The 18,780-nt window shown below is 38.4% G+C and overlaps 1 protein-coding gene across 5 annotated transcripts in view; it reads right to left on the minus strand.

The window, feature by feature from the left end:
* Window positions 1-18,780, minus strand: part of SMG1 (SMG1 nonsense mediated mRNA decay associated PI3K related kinase) — a 114,801-nt gene that overhangs the window by 65,193 nt on the left and 30,828 nt on the right. For all 5 annotated transcript variants that reach the window (XM_054452962.2, XM_054452961.2, XM_054452964.2 and 2 more), the window contains 9 exons: window positions 15,740-15,876; window positions 14,378-14,436; window positions 12,888-13,101; window positions 9,069-9,194; window positions 8,618-8,690; window positions 7,599-7,696; window positions 5,698-5,871; window positions 3,008-3,232; window positions 634-735 (listed from right to left, as the gene is read on the minus strand). In XM_054452962.2, coding sequence (XP_054308937.1) covers window positions 634-735; window positions 3,008-3,232; window positions 5,698-5,871; window positions 7,599-7,696; window positions 8,618-8,690; window positions 9,069-9,194; window positions 12,888-13,101; window positions 14,378-14,436; window positions 15,740-15,876 — 1,208 coding nt within the window. The remainder of the gene's footprint in view (window positions 1-633; window positions 736-3,007; window positions 3,233-5,697; window positions 5,872-7,598; window positions 7,697-8,617; window positions 8,691-9,068; window positions 9,195-12,887; window positions 13,102-14,377; window positions 14,437-15,739; window positions 15,877-18,780) is intronic.

Below are 18,780 nucleotides of genomic sequence, written 5' to 3' on the forward strand. Positions count from 1 at the left end.
GATGATACAAATAAATTTAAGATTGATCAATTCACTGTCCGTAGCACTTAATATTTTAATTTTTTAAAAACCAATCAGAAAACTGACACAGATCAGTATGCTATTTCAAATCCATAAAGTTTTATCACAAATAAAGAGTACTATAAATGAAAACTGTCAATACGAAATTTCCGAAATGGCCGTTTCTTTTTTTTTTTTTTTAAATAATCAACATCAAAAAACATATGCAAACAGCAGTTTAAGACTGGGTTTCTTAAATCTACCAGGAAAGTCTGTGGTGGATTTGACTAGGGGGTGGTTGAAAAGCCAGTCATTTTTGTTTACAAAGTATACAGTACTTCTTAATTTATAACTTTATAAATGTGTCAACTTGTTTTACCCTTATGAAAATTTAATAAATTTAATAACAGCAAAAGATGCATAGTCTGAAAAGAGTATCTGGCACATCATTCATGAAAGCATTCAGTATGATTATCAAGAAATATAAATTTAAAAGAACAAATACAATCACTATATTCTAAATCAAACATTTCACATTTCACTCAATTTCACTTATATAGCCTAGTAAGCAATATTAGGTCCAACTCGTCAGTCACTCAAGTTGTCAAAATTCATTATCAATGTATTACTTACCTCTTTTTCTTTATGATAACGCAAGAATAGTAGTTTAGATGATGGTATAAACAGTTTTTCTACAAATGATGATGGCAGTTTCGTATTTATCTGTTCAACAATCTAAAAGAATAAAATTTTTAAAAAATGAGCTTCTCAAATTACAAAAAGACATGGAGAAACCTTAAATGCACACTGTTAAGTGAAAGAAGCCAATTGAAAAGGCTACATACTATATGACTGCAACTACATGGCATTTTGGAAAAGGCAAAACGACAGAGACAGTAAAAAGATCAGGGGTTGCCATGGGCTTAAGATGGAGGGAGGGAGGAATGGGGAGAGGGAATGAGGAAGGAGTGGGTAGAACATAAAAGATTTTTAGCGAAGTGAAACTATCTTGTATGATACTGGTAATAGGGGATACATGTCATTACACATGTTAAAGTCCACAGAATACATAACACAAAGTACACTAGAAAATTAGTTAATAATAATATATCAATATTCGCTCCTTTGTAATAAATGTACCACACTAACACAATACGTTAATGAGGGAGAAACTGTTGGGATGAAGAAGGTATATGGGAACTCATTGTTTTCTGCTCAATTTTCTGTATATCTAAAAAATAAAGTCTTTTAATTTAGAAAAATATATCTAAGCTATATTTTAAGGCCTTAATACTGTGACATTAAAGTGTTTAGACACCTAAATAAGACACACGTATTTTACAGTTATCATGGGCATTTTTTCACATTAGCAAAAAGAGGTGTAATTCTGGCAGAAATGCTCAGCAGAATGTCATCTAGAATTTGCTTTAAAATAACCCAGTTGGAGATGAAAGGATAGCAAAGAGGCCTAGATGAAACCAGATGGGCCATTTCTTTCTAATTATAGAAACTGAGTGTTAAATATGTACAAATTTATTATACTATGCTCCCTATTTTTATGTGCTTCAGAATGTCCATAATAAAAGTGGGGGGAGGATATTTACGGTTAAGAAATTAAAGGAGGCCGGCCAGGCGCGGTGGCTCACGCCTGTAATCCCAGCACTTTGGGAGGCCAAGGCACGCAGATCACGAGGTCAGGAGATCGAGACCATCCTGGCTAACATGGTGAAACCCCGTCTCTACTAAAAATACAATTGCGCCACTGCACTTCAGCCTGGGCAAAAGAGCGAGACTCCATCTCAAAAAAAAAAAAAAAAAAAAAAAAAAGAAATTAAAGGAGGCCAGGCATGATTGTTCACACCTGTAATCCCAGCACTTTGGGAGGGCAAGGCAGGAGGATTACTTGAGACCAAGAATTTGAGGCCAGCCTAGACAATGTAGTGAGACCCCTTCTCTCCAAAAAATACAAAGGTTAGCCAGGCATGGTGGCATGCATCTGTAGTCCCAGATAGTCGAGAGGCTGAGTAGGAGGATCACTTGAGCCCAGGAGTTTGAGGTTGCAGTGAGCTCTGATTGTACCGCTGCACTCCAACCAGGGGAATACAGCAAGATCCTGTGACCCAAAAAAAAAGAAAAGAAAAGAAAAAAAGAAAGAATCTGGTGCGTAGAGCAATGTTTCCTCAAAAAAAAAAACGAGTAAAGCTACACTGAGACTAGCTATCAACCACTAAAAATAGAGGCCTGGCAGAGTGGCTCATGCCTATAATGCCAGTACTTTTGAAGGCCAAGGCAGGTGGATTGCTTGAGCCCAAGAATTCAAGACCAGCCTGGGCAACATGGCAAAACTCCATCTCTACAAAAATAATACAAAAAATTAGCCAGGTGTGGTGGTGCACGCTTGCAGTCCTAGCTACCTGGCGGGGCTGAGGTGGGAGGATCACCTGAACCCAAGAGGTCAAGGCTGCAGTGAGGCAAAATCATGCCACTGCACTTCATCCTGTGCAACAGAGTGAGACCCTGTCTCAAAAAAAATTGCATTAAAAATAAAAGTAAATAGACACTAAAATGAAAGCATAGATTATAAGACTGATGAATGTACTCTAAAAAAATATATAATAAAGCAAAGCCCTTATTTTTTTTCTTTTTTGGAGACAGGGCCTTTTTTGTCACCTTGGCTGAGTGCAGTGGCACAATCAGAGCTCTCTTCAACCTCAAGTTCCTGGGCTTAATCGATCCTCCTCCCTCAGCCTCCCGAGTAGCTAGGACTACAGGTGCACGCCACTACACCAAGCTAATTTTTGACTTTTTGTACAGATGGGGTCTCACTACATTGCCCGAGCTGTGCCAGAATTCCTGGATGCAAGCAATCCTTCTGCTTTGGCCTCCCAAAGCGCTGGGATTACAAGCATGAGCCACCATGCCCAGACAAAGCCCTTAATTTCTTACATATCAATTTAAGGGCCTGAATAAACCAACACATTAAAAAGGAAAAGAATAATTCACATACCAGCGTGAGTAAATTCAAGACTGAGATGATATAATCGGTACCACAAGTCTGGCAATTCTCCAGTTGGTCTAATCCATATGTAATGACCATGTCACAATGTATAGTCATGCTAGGATCCAAGCTGCCGAGCAAAACACCAACACACTCATTAGCAGCTGTCAACACAGCCTCAGAAAAAAACACCTGGTTTGCAGCCGTCACACATCTCATTACTCTGTACAGAACCTGTAAATGGGGAAAACAAGCAGCTTTTTAAAAACATTCACGTGCTTCCACAAAGCAAGAAAATACTTTTTATTTAAAGCAATTTCAACTGAAAATTAACTGCTTGCCTTGCCAGCAGTCTCTTAATATTCTAGTTCTCAGTAGTTGAATAATAATGATATCTTTAGTACAGTATGTAAGCATGATCTTGACTAAAAAATCCTAAAGTGCTATTATGACAGGAAATGGAATCTGCCATCCTCTATTTCCCATATACCCAACTTCGTTTCTCCCAATGTCACTAAATGGCTGAAGCTCAGAATCTTTATCATGAAATACACCATGACAGTAATGGTATTGACAGCATGGGAATAGCCTGCCCACACATACTACAAGCTAGCTCTTGGGCTTTTGGGAATCAATCTTTGAAAACTAAACATACAAGTCACTTGAAGCTTATTAAAGTTTCTATCTACTGATGGTCTCTTTTGAAAGATAAGCATTCTCATGCTTACCACATAATATCTTCAAAAATCATATTATTTCCAATACACACACAAACAAAATCTCCCACTTAACTATAATGGCCAATAATTGTGTACTAAATTTCTAATAAAATAGGGGAGAAAACAGAGCAAATGTTAAAAAATATTTCTATATTTAACAACCAATATATATAGGATTTTGTTTAGTCTACCCATAGTTTTCATTAAAAGTATCCTTGGAGGTTGGGCACAGTGACTCACATCTATCATCCTAGCACTTTGAGAGGATTAGCTGGAAGGTTCTCTTGAGTCCAGGAGTTTGAGACCAGCCATGTCAACATAACAACACCTCATCTCTACCAAATTTGTTTTTAAATTAGTTGGGCATGGTGGCTCGCACCAGTAGTCCCAACTACTTGAGAGGCTGAGGTGGGAGGATCACTTAAGCCTGGGAGGTCAAGGCTGCAGTGAGCCAAGATCGTACCACTGCACTCCAGCCTCGGCAACAGAGACCATGTCTCCAAAAAAAAAAAAGAAACAAAAGAATGGGGGCAGAGGGGGAAGCATTCTTGGCCATGCACAGTGGCTCATGTCTATAATCCCAACACTTTGGGAGGCTGAGGTGGGAAGACTGCTTGAGGCCAAAAGTTCAAGACCAGCCTGGGAGACACTGAGACCCCATCTCTACAAAAATAAAAAATTAGCAGGAGCTATGGTGGGAGGATCACTTGAGCCCAAGAGATAGAGGCTGCACTGAGTCGTGATGGCACCACCCCACTTTAAAAAGAAAAAAAAAAAAAGCTGGGTATGGTGACACTCGCTTGTAGGGCTTAGTGAGGTGGGAGGTTCACATGGGCCCAAGAGTTCAAGACTACAATGAGCTATGATTGCACTACTACATTCCAGCCTGGGTGACAGAGTGAGGCTCTAGCTCCAAAAAAAATAAAAATCAAATAAAATAAATAAAATAAAATAAAATAAAAAACCCACCATTCTACCATTCTCAAAGGCCTAAAAGATCCTCATAAATCAATATACACCTATCCTATAAATTATCTCCCTTTTATTTTATGTCTGAATTAATGGCTTTTTATTTCAACTCTGTACAGTCTTCAAACAACCACCTTTTAGACATTAAAAATGAAGCAAAGATATTAAACCATTTTGAAACCATATTGGTTTAAAATACCAATATGCTGGTTTCATTTATCTTTAAGTTCTGACATTTCTGCTCAAGTACACAACTTACTAAAAATTTTATATATCTATATAATCAATATCCTATTTTATCCAGCAACGTGTTCAGCAAAAGTATATGCTCCTAAAAGCAAGTTTTATCCTAACAGTAAAATTTTCATCAGTTAGATTAAATCTTTTATGACTGTATCACACATGCTTCTTTCTCCTAATTATTCAAAGCAGAGTACAATGCCTGGGGTTCATTTCTTGGGTCTTTTCCACTGAATCCTCATTGGATGTGCTACATACAGTGCAGCTAATGTTTGAGGCTGCTGAAGTGTGGCAATCTAGCTACTTCATTTTTAATTTGTTTATGTTCTTTGATATCAGGCTATCAAAGAATATAGAGGTATACAAGTTTTCATATGAGTTCCATCTTATGCTCAGAGAAGATTACTTTCTGAGGCTTTTCCTATAGTGTGCTATTTGTAGTATGTTGAAAAACTAAAAGGAAACCCAATAATTTAAAAGTAAAATTATAATAAATATTATTTAAAAACTAAAGAATAAGACTTAAAAATTCAGAGGGCCTTTTGTCATGGGAGGGTAGGGGAGTTGGATGAAAGGAGGATGAGATATAACAGGATTCCCTACTTTTCTAGTTATTTAAGAAAGCAGTCAGACAATATATACATATATACATACCTACATACATGCTAAACAAATGAAGGATTAATAACAGTTCACCATGTAAAGAGAAGCATTTACAGTGTAAAACAATTTTATTTTTGAATGACACTTGAAATGCGCAAAAGCACTTACATCTGTTACATATGCCTCAGTAATTGGAGGACCCCGAATTGGGCTGAAGCGTTCCCCAATGCTCCTCACCACAGTACTAAATACTCGGAGAAGCGCAGCCAGCTTTGGTAATGACACTGATGGAGGAGGGACGTCTTCATCCACTGATTCCCCAGAGGCCACATGGCTGAGGTCCTGGATGTGAATTCACAGCATTCTTAATAAGTAATACATTGTTTAAAAAAAAAAACAAAAAAAAACCTCTAAAATATTTCAATCAATTCATTTTAGAATAGATTTTTAGGCTTTTAGAAAGAGAACTCTGGCCCATGAGAATATTCATGACTCTAAATATAAAAATGGGTTTTACCTAATTATTTCAAAAAGCCATCATTAAACCCAACAGACAACAAATTAAGGAAATAATCTCTTAAATCAACTCAGAAAGCTGTTGGGGAAAAATAAATTCTAGCACATATGCTCTAGTTATATGTAGGTATAAATGAAGACGGAAGCTTTTGCCACTCCTGAATTCATTTTTGGCTAAAAATCTCATTCTAGGTATTCTTTGAGCCACTCAGCTCAACAGTAAGTCCTCCAAACCAAGAGCATGCACATGAAGAGCAAAGGGAGGTTATAAGACCTGGTCTACAGATGTGTAACTGAAGAAGTACGATATATGAAAAGGACAAGATTCGCAAAAACTGGGATACTAGAACCAATGTATACATCTACCTAAAATTAAGCACCGAAATAACAGAAGAGAATTAGATCTTAAGGATAACAAGGGGAAGCATCTCTACAAACTAGAATGTGTGGCTTATGAGAGGTAGATCAGCTTTAAACGTGGGTTGTGAAAAAAGACGTTCTAGGTGTGGGGGCAAAGAAAAAACAACGCAGAGGCAAAACATTTCCTTGCTTTTCTAGGAAAGAGTAAACACATCAGTACAGCTAAAGGTACTGAATTCCTGTTGACTACAAGCATCAAAGATGAAAAAAACAAGATGAGGCTAAAATCTTTATGGGAACCTTGATTGGTTGATCTGAATAGGGGAGAAACACAAAGAGATTCAGGTAAGAGATGGCACAGAGTTAAGCCACGACAGTGGGGCCAGAAAAGCCAAGCATCAGTAACAGAGGCTTCAGTAGCACTCTTAAAGCTCCTATGCTATATTCGTACAGCCACAAAAGCTGGCTGAAGCCAAGGCTTGTCCTCCAAAGTACGATTCAAGATCTCCTGTACATATGTAAGAGGAAAATCTTTAGGGGCTTTTGGTGTTTTGTGTTTTTTTATAACACAACATCAATTTGCTTTAAGACTCTAAAGACTGGGAACAAAAAACAAAAATAAATAACAAAAAATGTCTTTAGAAAAATACCAGCTACCAAGAGTATGTAAAGCTTTGCGAAATACGAAGCTTGCAACGTTTCTTTTAGTCTCTCCAGTAATTCTCCTGGTAACTTAAACACAACTGAAATAAATGTTTAAAATACTGACTGGGCACGGGGGCTAACGCCCATAATCCCAGCACTTTGGGAGGCCGACGCGGGTGGATCACCTGAGGTCAGGAGTTTGAGACCAGCCTGGCCAACATGGTGAAACCCCGTCTCTACTAAAAATACAAAAATTAGCTGGGCATGGTGGCGGGTACCTGTAATCCCAGCTACTCGGGAGGCTGAGGCAGGAGAATCATTTGAACCCAGGAGGTGGAGGTTACAGTGAGCCGAGATCGTGCCATTGCACTCCAGCCTGGATGACAGAGCAAGACTCCATCTCAAAAAAAAAAAAGTTTAAAATACTGCAATGGGCTTGTAATTTCTGCTTAAATGTCAGGAGGTCTGAGCTATTTTAAAATAAATCTAGCATAATTTAAGATTTTTTCTTAATCAAAATTTTAAGAAACAGCTTTCTATATACTCACCTCAGCATATGCTTCCATGTCTTCTAGAAACTGACCAAGAAGAGTAGTAGAAAATGCAAGATCAGCTACCCAAAATGGCTCCAAACTCTGCAACCACCCTTGGAATCGTATAAGAAATTGTGAAAGGGTAGGGGGGAAAAAAACACCAAAAAATCCAAATTAAAAAAATATAAGAGGCTTGTTTTAAGAGGTATCTGGTTTTCAAGCAGCATACCCTAAAACATGTCCTATATCATAAAATTAAGACTGTTAAACATGCTGATCATGATTAACCAATACCTCTTTAATTAATACCTCTTTAATTTCTGCAGAAATTAACATGTAAATGTTATTTCCTTACTTTTTCAGTAAATTTCATATCTATATTGTCATTACACATGACTTAAGACTAAAATGCCACAATCTACCATTGGCCTGGCTAATCCCAGGGCCACAACTAACCATTAAAGGTGTATACTCATCTCCTCAGTGAAAATAAAACAGACCACTATCACCTGAATATCCTATTTTCAAAAGTTTATTCCACCAAGTAAGTTACGAAAAACTAGGACACTTGAAACAAGCTGAAATGTGCAAATGAGCCACGCTAGTCATTCACTTAACTCCAAAAAAATGGGGAACAAAACCATTTCTCATTTATGACAATTCTCCAAATTAACCCTGTATTTCCTTTTTTAAAAAAATAACCAGAAAAACAATGAAATGTTACAAATAACTTGGATCTTCCATTGTCCACTTCAGGGTACTGCCACTACAATATATTCTTACCATATACTTTCCTACCAGTACACACTACAAATAACTTGGGTAAGTCCTGTCTGTACTTACTCTACCCACCTACTAGCAATTTCCTCTGAAAATATATATTTAGCTAACAAGTAATGTTCATTTACAATAAAACATTTCTCTGAATTAGTTTTCTTGCATTATTAAAGAAATGGTATTGATAGATGGTCACTGGGGGACCACTGCTTCTCCCCGACAGTATTTAAATAACTGGCATACGCTGCAAGACTTACCAGATACCTGCTGCGTGAGCGAAGGTTTCTGAGTATGATCTATATGCCATCCAACTAATATATCAACTGTATCCTTGATGGAAACAAAGAGAGAGGGGGCCAATCATTTTAAGATATTACTGCCATTCACCTGTGGACCATTTCACACCAAAAGATCCTAAAAGGAGCATCTATGTTCTACCTACTCGACATTCTAGAAACTTAGAAACGGGAGAGGGGCAAGAAAATAAAAGAACTACATTTCTGACAACAATGAAATAGTTTATTTTCTTCAAATATTTTAAGGTATGAATGTCAGAAAGAAAAATGCGGTATTTAACCCTGGAACCTCAAATACCACTGATTATATTCAAAGGATCAGAGGCATTGTTTTCCATCTGATTCCTCAGTTCCTCACACACACAACCATCCCCCTCACCCCATGATCTGAAAAGCGGAATGAGGAACTCACCCTAAAATTAGTGCTGAAAATATGAGGGTAACATCGAGCCACCAAAAGAATGCACTTAACACATTTGCAAAGCAATTCTGGTGTATCCACATTTTCAAGAATAGACTGCAGGCTGGTCATTACAAGCTTAAAAATAAAAGTTACAAACCGTGAACATTCAACAAAATAGGGAGAAAACAAGCAAATTAGGTTCATTATTTACTAAGTGACTACATAAAAAACTGAGTATGAGACTAAGAAAAATAGATTCTGTAGTTTTAGTTAAAAAAAAAAAAAAAATTGACTTGTAAATCCCAACTACTCGGGAGGCTGAGACACAAGAATTGCTTGAACCCAGGAGGCAGAGGTTGCAGTGAGCTGAGATTGCACCACTGCACTCTAGCCTGGACAATACAGCGAGACTCCAACTCAAAAATAATAATAATTAATAAATAAATAAAATAAATTGAAAATATTTCACTCCACTAAGATGTTAAGCTAAAAACAAATACTGTTTTCTCTTCTTCAATGTTTGTTAATATTAGTCCTTTGACATCAGTTAACATCGGTCCTTAATAACATCTGTTTGTAATATCCCTAAATGCTCTAAGATTCTATCTGTGATTAAATTTCAAATACAAAAAAGTAAAATGGATTTGGGAAACTTTTCTATAAAGTACAACAATTACTTTGCAATCCAAAATATAAAGCAAATTTTATATAACTTATGCTTTAGTATATTAATACTTGCTTCATATTAAAATTAAAGAAGATCAGTATGGCACCACACATGAAAAACATGCAGGCTCAGGTTACCATTATACATAAATTTTTAAAATAAATATATGGCAAAAATAAAATAATAAATAATTATTTGTCATTCCATTGAAAGAATATTTATTTTGCAGCTGTTAAAAAACATTTTTCCCTAAAAAAGGAAAAGCTCTGCTTTACATAGCAATCTTATAAAAGAAATGCTAGAATCAGAAAACCATCATTTTAGGCTGGGTGCAGTGGTGACTCACACCTGTAACCCCAGCACTTTGGGAGGATGAGGCAGGTGGATCACTTGAGGTCAGGAGTTCAAGACCAGCCTGGCCAGCATGATGAAACTCCATCTCTACTAAAAATATAAAAATTAGCAGAGCACAGTGGCACATGCCTGTAATCCCAGCTACTGAGGGGGCTGAAGCAAGAGAACTGCTTGAACCTGGGAGGCAGAGGTTGCAGTGAGCCGAGATCGTGCCACTGCCCTCCAGCTTGGACAATAGAGCAAGATTACTTCTCAAAAAAAAAAGAGAAAAAGAAAACCATTATTTTACAATAGCCAGTGTTATAATCTACACAGGCACAGACTATCAATGCTAAAAATCATTTAAAAGACATCTTAGGGGTAATTACAGAAATTTGAATATAGAACACATACGTAATAAAATTCATTTTCTTAGGTATGATTACAATATTCTTGTTATACAGAAGAAAAACCTTATTCTTGGGAGATGCATACTAAAACATTATAGGGTGAACTGTCATCATGTGTATGGTTTTCAGATGCTCAACAAAAGTGTGTGAGAAAAAACTGGCAAAATATTAGTAACTGGTAAATCTAGGTGAAGCAAATATTATGAAATTATTATCGTATTTACAGGTATTTATTTTACTGGTGCATCTATCTTTCTATGAATGTGAGAATTTTCACAAGAGCTGGGAAAATGTTCATAATTATGCATGCAGAATAAGCCCAAGCTGGTGGCATTCTGTTTAGTTACAGGTAATTTTCTGAATCTTCCCTCAAATTTTTCTCAAACCTCTATAATCAAGGGGAAAAATGTTTTGTTTTGTTTTTTTGAGATAGGGTTGCCTATAATGGAGTGCAGTAGCTTGACCATAGCTCACTGTAGCCTCAACCTCCCAGGCACAAGCAATCCTCCTGCCTCAGCCTCCAAGTATCTGGGACTACAGGTGCATGCCACCATGCCCGACTTATTTTTTATCCTTTTTTTTTTTTTTTTTTTTGATAGAAACAGGGTTTCACCATGTTACCCAGGCTGGTCTCAAACTCCTGGACTCAGGCGATTCACCAGCCTCAGCCTCCCACAGTGCTGGGGTTACAGGAGTGAGCCACCATGCCCAGTTAAAACTACATTTTTTATTTAAAAAAAAAAAAAAAAAAAAAAGAACATTCCTTATATTTCCTTTATATTTTTTAAACTACATACCCAAAATAAAGCATATCAAGAACAGTAAAAAAAAAAAAACCCTAATATCAGATATTCCAAACACATCAATACCATAATTTAATCACTTAAAATCTTACTCAAAACTAAATCAATGATCTTTTAGGTCAGGTGTGGTGGCTCATGACAGTAAGCCCAGTACTTTGGGAGGCCGAGGCAGGAGGATCACTTGAGGTCAGGAGTTCAAGACCAGCATGGCCATCACAATGAAACCCCATCTCTACTAAAAATACAAAAATTAGCCAGGCTAGTGGCACACTCCTGTAATACCAGCTCCTCGGGAGGCTGAGGCAGGAGAATCACTTGAACCTGGGAGGCAGACGTTGCAGTGAGCTGAGATCATGCCACTGCACTCCAGGCTGGACAACAGAGCGAGACTCTGCATCAATAAAAAAAAAAAAAAGGAATGATTTTTTAATATATTCAGATACACAAACGTGAAATAGAACTAAGTAGAGCTGGTATTCATTTACACATAATTATCTTATACCATTTGGAATAAGAATTTGGGGCACGTTAGCAAACCAAAAGGCTCAGAAAGAACTTGTGATATTTAGTTCGTCTCCCTCTACAAATGTGAAGCACTCTTCTATCCAGCATTCCTAGTGGAGTTCCTATTTTCAAATTTGCAAATCATTCTGGTCCTAAGCAATCTCAAAAAAAACATTTCTAAAAACCAAAGAGGAAAAAAAATCTTTTTTTTTTTTTTTTTTTTTTTTTTTTTGAGACAGAGTCTGGCTCTGTTGCCCAGGCAATGGCGCGATCTCAGCTCATTGCAACCTCGGCCTCCCGGGTTCGAGCGATTCTCCTGCCTCAGCCTCCTGAGTAGCTGGGCCTACAGGCGCGTGCCACCACGCCCGGCTAATTTTTGTATTGTTAGTAGAGACGGGGTTTCACCAATGTTGGCCAGGATGGTTTTGATCTCTTGACCTCATGATGTGTCCGCCTTGGCCTCCCAAAGTGCTGGGATTACAGGCGTGAGCCACCGCGCTTGGCTGAGGAAAAAAATCTTAAAACTAACTTATTTCAAATCTAACTTCAACGTGTATCCTTTTTTTTTTTTTTTTTTTTTTGAGACAGAGTCTCGCTCTGTCGCCCAGGCTGGAGTGCAGTGGCGCGATCTCAGCTCACGCAAGCTCTGCCTCCCAGGTTCACGGCATTCTCCTGCCTCAGTCTCCCAAATAGCTGAGACTACAGGTGCCCGCCACCACGCCCAGCTAATTTTTTTTGTATTTTTAGTAGAGATGGGGTTTCACTATGTTAGCCAGGATGGTCTCGATCTCCTGACCTCGTGATCCGCCTGCCTTGGCCTCCCAAAGTGCTGGGATTACAGGTGTGAGCCACCGCGCCTGGCGTGTAAGCCAATTTCTTAGAAGAAATCTCTCCCTCTCTCTCCACATATATGCATATATGTATGTAGCACTGATCCTTGAACAGTGTATCCTTTACTCAAACTGAGAAAGAGGAATTTTTAAAAAATATTTCCTATCAGTAGATAACCCCTATTCTATGTTTCCCTTCTTCAAGCTCCCCTCCAAGGACATGTGTTAAGGGACAATTTTCTTCCCAAGTACATCATGCATTTTTCCCCCTTCATTCTTACCTGCATCACAGATGAAAAGGCTTTCTTTTCTCCTACAGTCTCTAGTGCTTTGTAGGTGGCACATAAGTAGAGGAGTTTAACTTCATCTTTTGCAGATGAGCTAAATTTGCTAAAAATCCACTTGAAGATCTTCTCAGCCTCATAGCTCAGAGAAGCACAAAGAAGGCCAAGACAGCAAGCTCCCTCCTGTCTCAACTCCTGAAGCAATTTGCTACTGTGTTTATTTTAATGCAAACAAAAAACACACATAAAAGGCTTAAGTTTTCTATGATGACACGAGTAACACATCTTACAAAAGAATGTCTTAAGTGGTTTTTTAAATTTCTATTCAAACTATATAAAAGGTTGAAATTTTCTCCACTCTAAATACTACATTCTGTCTAGCCTGCATTGCCCTTAAGTATCTGTCTGACATTACCTTCTTTTTACAAAATCAATTATTTACAAACAGTGAGGGAAGGCCCAAAAACGCTAAATTCCATCTCAAACTGTATTAAATAACTCTCAGAAAAGGGCAGCAACAAATAATTAGATAAAACACACTATACATAACTACATTCTACATAAAGCCCATATGTAATGACTATAAAATAAAAAATGGTAATAGTTAAATACTATTAAAAACTTAGAAGGATAACAGTAATGATTTACGTATAACTTTAATAAGCAACTCTATAAAATAAAACCATCAAAAGGCACTAAGGTTTATGACCAGCTGAGATAAATTTTGGGTACTTGCCAATACTGCAAATCTTTGGGAATCACCGTAACAAAAAATGACCACACACCTCTGGAGACTCTAACAGCCAGAGAATATATGGTTCGGATCCACTCTTACCCAAAGAAGGAAACTCCTTTTTACCTCTATTCTCTAAGCAGTTTCAAATTCTCTAGTTTACAAAAACTAATTTTATTCATTTGTGCCTGCATCAAGAGTTTATGCCATTCCATAAGTCAAGACTCGGTTATCCAGTGAGACTAGCAAATTAAAAAAATAAAATATTCCAGCCAGGCACAGTGGCTCATGCCTGTAATCCCAACACTTTGGGAGTCTAAGGTGGGTGGATCACCTGAGGTCAGGAGTTCGAGACCAGCCTGGCCAACATGGTGAAACCTTGTCTCTACTAAAAATACAAAAATTAGCTGGCAGTGGTGGTGCACGCCTGTAGTCCCAGCTACTCGGGAGGCTGAGGCAGAAGAATCACTTGAACCCAGCAGGTGGAGGTTGCAGTGGGCTGAGATCGCACCACTGCACTCCAGCCTGGGTGACAGGGTGAGACTCCGGCTCAAAAAATAAATATTCTTTTCAAGTGGATTCCATTGTATTCAACCGTAATCAACACAAAATTAATGCAGATAAAAATGACAAGACCCACTGAAATGTCAATAGATGTTCATAAACAAAGCCAGTGGGTTTGTCTTCTTGTGTATTAAGTAATTTCTAAAAATATATTTTAGTCATTTAAACTGAACTATTATTAGTTACTTACCTTTCATTAAGCACATCATGTACAGCAGCCAAGATATTATCCAATTGTTTAACTAGTACCTTTAAAAGAAAACACATTTATAAAAACTTCAAATTTCTATACTTTTAAGAATAGCATTGTGTACTTTTTTACTTGTCTTCCCCTCCAAATTATAATTCAACAGTACTTTAGTTTCTTTATTATTCCCAGTCCTCAATGGGCATGTATCAGGAATGTCATGTTTCCTTTCAGACTATGAAAGAAATTCACCCACTGGAAACATAGAGCTGTGATCATCAACAAAAAAAAAAACTCAAAAAGCTTGTTTTATTTACTTTGAAATCCATTTGAAAAATTAACTGATGGATGGAGGGATAGATGGAGAGATATGTGACAAGGCAGTATTTAGGGTAAAATGTTAAAGACAAAAATTAGATGATGGGTTTAATACATTCAATGTCAAATTCTTTCAACTTGCTATATATTTGAAACTTCTCATAATAAAATTTGGAAGGAGGAGAAACTTGCTTTGATCCAAGTGTCATCTGCCTCACTAGACCATTTTCATTAATTTTCTCCTGCTCATTATTAAGTTCTTTTTTTTTTTTTTTTTTTAAGATGGAGTTTCAATCTTTTTGCCCAGGCTGGAGTGCAATGGCGTGATCTCAGCTCACTGCAACCTCCGTCTCCTGTGTTCAAGCGATTCTCCTGCCTCAGCCTCCCATGTAGCTGGAATTACGGGCATGTGCCACCACGCCCAGCTAATTTTATATTTTTAGTAGAGATGGGGCTTCACTATGTTGGGCAGGCTGGTATCAAACTCCTGAACTCAGGTGATCCGCCCGCCTTGGCCTCCCAAAATGCTGGGATTACAGGCATGAGCCACCACACCTGGCCCATATCAAGTTCTTAATTGGTGTAAAAAAAAAGTGAAGAAAAAAATTTAACCCTTCCTATACTTTGTTACATTTCTGTTGTTGTTTTAAGAGACAAGGACTCCCTCTGTCGCCCAGGTTGACATGCAGAAGTGTGATCATATCTCACTGCAACCCTGAATTCCTGGGCTCAAGTGATTCTTCCACCTCAGCCAGGTGTAGTGGCACATGCCTGAAGTCCCAGCTACTCAGGAGGCCACACTGGGAGGATAGCTTGAATTCAGGAGTTTGAGACTGCAGTGAGCTATGATTGTGCCACTGCACTCCAGCCTGGGCGACAGAGCAAGATCTTGTCTTTAAGAAGAAAAAGAAATTACATATTAGAGAGCATTAAGTTCTCGATCATCAAAACACAGACTTTCCCCATTCATAAACTACTCAAGTTAGCATTACCTAGTTTATTATGGAAACACAAAAATCCTTATATTTCCAAACATACTATACTTACCAGCTTATTTTCTGGTTGCTGAATAAATTCTTTCAACTGCTTTACAGTAGCCAATCTTCGGTCTCTGTCGTCTTCCCGGGTGATCCTCCGAAGAAGATTCGACAGTCGAGACTCATCAGAATAAGACATCGATCTCTCTGTGAATATAGAAACATTTTGTTGTCCATTGAGTATAAATGAGCAAAGAAATTTTTAAATTTTAAAATAATTTTTAAATTTTTTAAATTAAAAATTATTTAAATAATAATTAAATTATTATGGTGGCTCATGCTTGTAATCCCAGTACTTTGGAAGGCGGGTAGATCACCTGAGTTCAGGAGTTTGAGACCAGCCTGGGCAACATGGTGAAACCCTGTCTCCACAAACATACAAAAAATTACATAAACTAGCCAGCCAAGTTGGTGTGCACCTGTAGTCCCAACTACTCGGGAGGCTGAGGCAGGAGAATCACTGGAGCCCATGAGGCGGAGGTTGCAGTGAGCCGAGATCATCCCATTGCACTCCAGCCTGGGTGACAGAGCAAGATCCTCTCTCAAAAATAAAATCACATCAAACAGTCACAATCCACTGGTCAATAAAAGCTCAAGGAATATAGGTCCTATCACTCTTTTGTTCATCTCTATATTCCAAATCCCAGCAGAGTGCCTGGCACATAACAGACCCTCAAAAAAATACTTGCTGAAGGAAACGAGAAATGAGTAACACCAGGCCAACTGAACACCTCATTCCAGAGGACTGGCTGGGAGAGAAAAAAGAAAGGCCTTAGTAACAACTTTCTTTGGGTCCATTCCAAACTGTTTTCAACATGCAGGTAAAGAGCTTGGGTGTAGGTAAATTAAACAACTTCCAGGGGATACGGATAAAGTCTCAATCGAGTAAAAACAGGATATAGGCTTCTACTTATCATCTAGGTATTCCACTGGAGGAAAGCCTCTTATTCACATTATCATCATTTCCCTGGGATGAAGTTTTGGGGAGCCATAATCACACATTTAGTTCAACAAATGTCTAATTATCATCTACCACATGCAAGGTATGCCTCCACTAGAAAGGTAGCAAACCACAACTTTTCTCCCCTTATTTTTTAATCACAAGAACAAGCAAACAATAGTGAATACTATTAGTATATTAAAGATGCCCTTAAAAACTAGATTTTTGCTGGGCGAGGTGGCTATTGCCTGTAATTACCCAGCACTTTGGAAGGCCAAAGCAGGCAGATCACTTGAACCCAGGAGTTTGAGACCAGCCTGGGCAACATGGTAAAACCCCATCTCTACGAAAAATACAAAAATTAGGTGGGCATAGTGACACATGCCTGTAATCCCAGCTACTCAGGAGGCTGAGGTGGGAGGATCGCCTTAGCCTGGGAAGCAAAGGTTGCAGTGAAATCACACTAGTGCATTCCAGCCTGAGTGACAAAGCGAGACTCTCTCAAAAAACAAAACAAAACAAAAACTCAATTTTTGCAAAACATTTTCAACTGTGCTATTTACCATAATTAGCCAATATATACGTAAACAACAAATCACAAAGGGTCTGACAGTTTCATTTCTAAGGTATGAGAAAAAATTGACAATAAAAGAAACCAGAAGGCTGGGCATGGTGGCTCACACCTGTAATCCCAGCCCTTTGGGAGGCCGAGGAGGGCAGATCACGAGGTCAGGAGTTTGAGACCTGCCTGGCCAACATGGTGGAACCTCGTCTCTATACTCCATCTCATAAATAAATAAATAAATAAATAACTACAAGGGGAACAACACACACTGGATCCTTTTGGAGGGTGAGGGGTGGGAGGACGGAGAGGATCAAGAGAAACAACCAATGGGTACCAGGCTTAATACCTGGGTGATAAAATAATCTATACTACAAACCCTCATGACACAAGTTTACCAATGTAACAAATCTGCACTTGTATCCTGAACTTAAAAGTTAAAAAAAAAAAGAAACTACAATGTCTGAGAGAAGAATAGGATTTTTACAAATCCCTAGCCCATAGAGTATTTCAATAAGGACAGATACCAAAAATGTCATCAAGCTACCAGCTGGGAAATTAGGCTCTACTTACAATTCTGTCACTAGCAAACTACATGACCCTGAGCCTTTGAAGAAGAGGAATTGTTTACTGAATTACTTTAGAGTCGCTGTTTAGCTTCTATAACATCATAAGTCTAAGGCTTCAAACACTCTATTTTAACAAACAGCACAGCCTTAGAATTCATTCCACTTGTGAAAACATAAAAAGAAATCAGTTTTTTAAAAGTTATATACCAACAATAGAAGCTACAGGCACAAAGATTTTCACCAAGATACACGAAGCACACACACAGTATTAAAAAAAAAAAAAAAAGTCAAAAACTAAATGTCCAAAAAGTAATTACATCTGACAAAGCCCATAACTCAGCTTTACCGATAAATTTCTCTTTAATGAAAAAAATTATCATTACCTCTAGTCCTCTGAACTGTCTTTTTTGTTGTTTTTTTGAGACGGAGTCTCGCTCTGTCGCCCAGGCTGGAGTGCAGTGGCGCGATCTCAGCTCACTGCAAGCTCCGCCTCCCGGGTTCACGCCATTCTCCTGCCTCAGCCTCCCGAGTAGCTGGGACTACAGGCGCCCGCCACCACGCCTGCCTAATTTTTTGTATTTTCAGTAGAGACGCGGTTTCACCGTGTTAGCCAGGATGGTCTTGATCTCCTGACCTCGTGATCCGCCCATCTCCGCCTCCCAAAGTGCTGGGATTACAGGTGTGAGCCACTGCACCTGGCCAATCCTCTGAACTTCCAAGGCACCCACCTATACAGTGAGGCTACGTCATAAGGCAGAAATGCTATCAGTATATTTAACTTTAGAAAAAGTGCCCACTCTAGGCAGGGCCCAGTGGTTCACGCCTGTAATGAGCACATGTGATCACTTGAGGTCAGGAGTTCGAGAACAGCCTGGCCAACATGGTGAAACCCTGTCTCCACTAAAAATGCAAAAATCAGCTGGGTGTGGTGGCATGCACCTGTAATCCCAGCTATTCGAGAGGCTGAGGCACGAGAATCA

This window comes from Pongo pygmaeus, chromosome 18 (assembly GCF_028885625.2).
Source record: "Pongo pygmaeus isolate AG05252 chromosome 18, NHGRI_mPonPyg2-v2.0_pri, whole genome shotgun sequence".
Taxonomy (NCBI): Eukaryota; Metazoa; Chordata; class Mammalia; order Primates; family Hominidae; genus Pongo; species Pongo pygmaeus.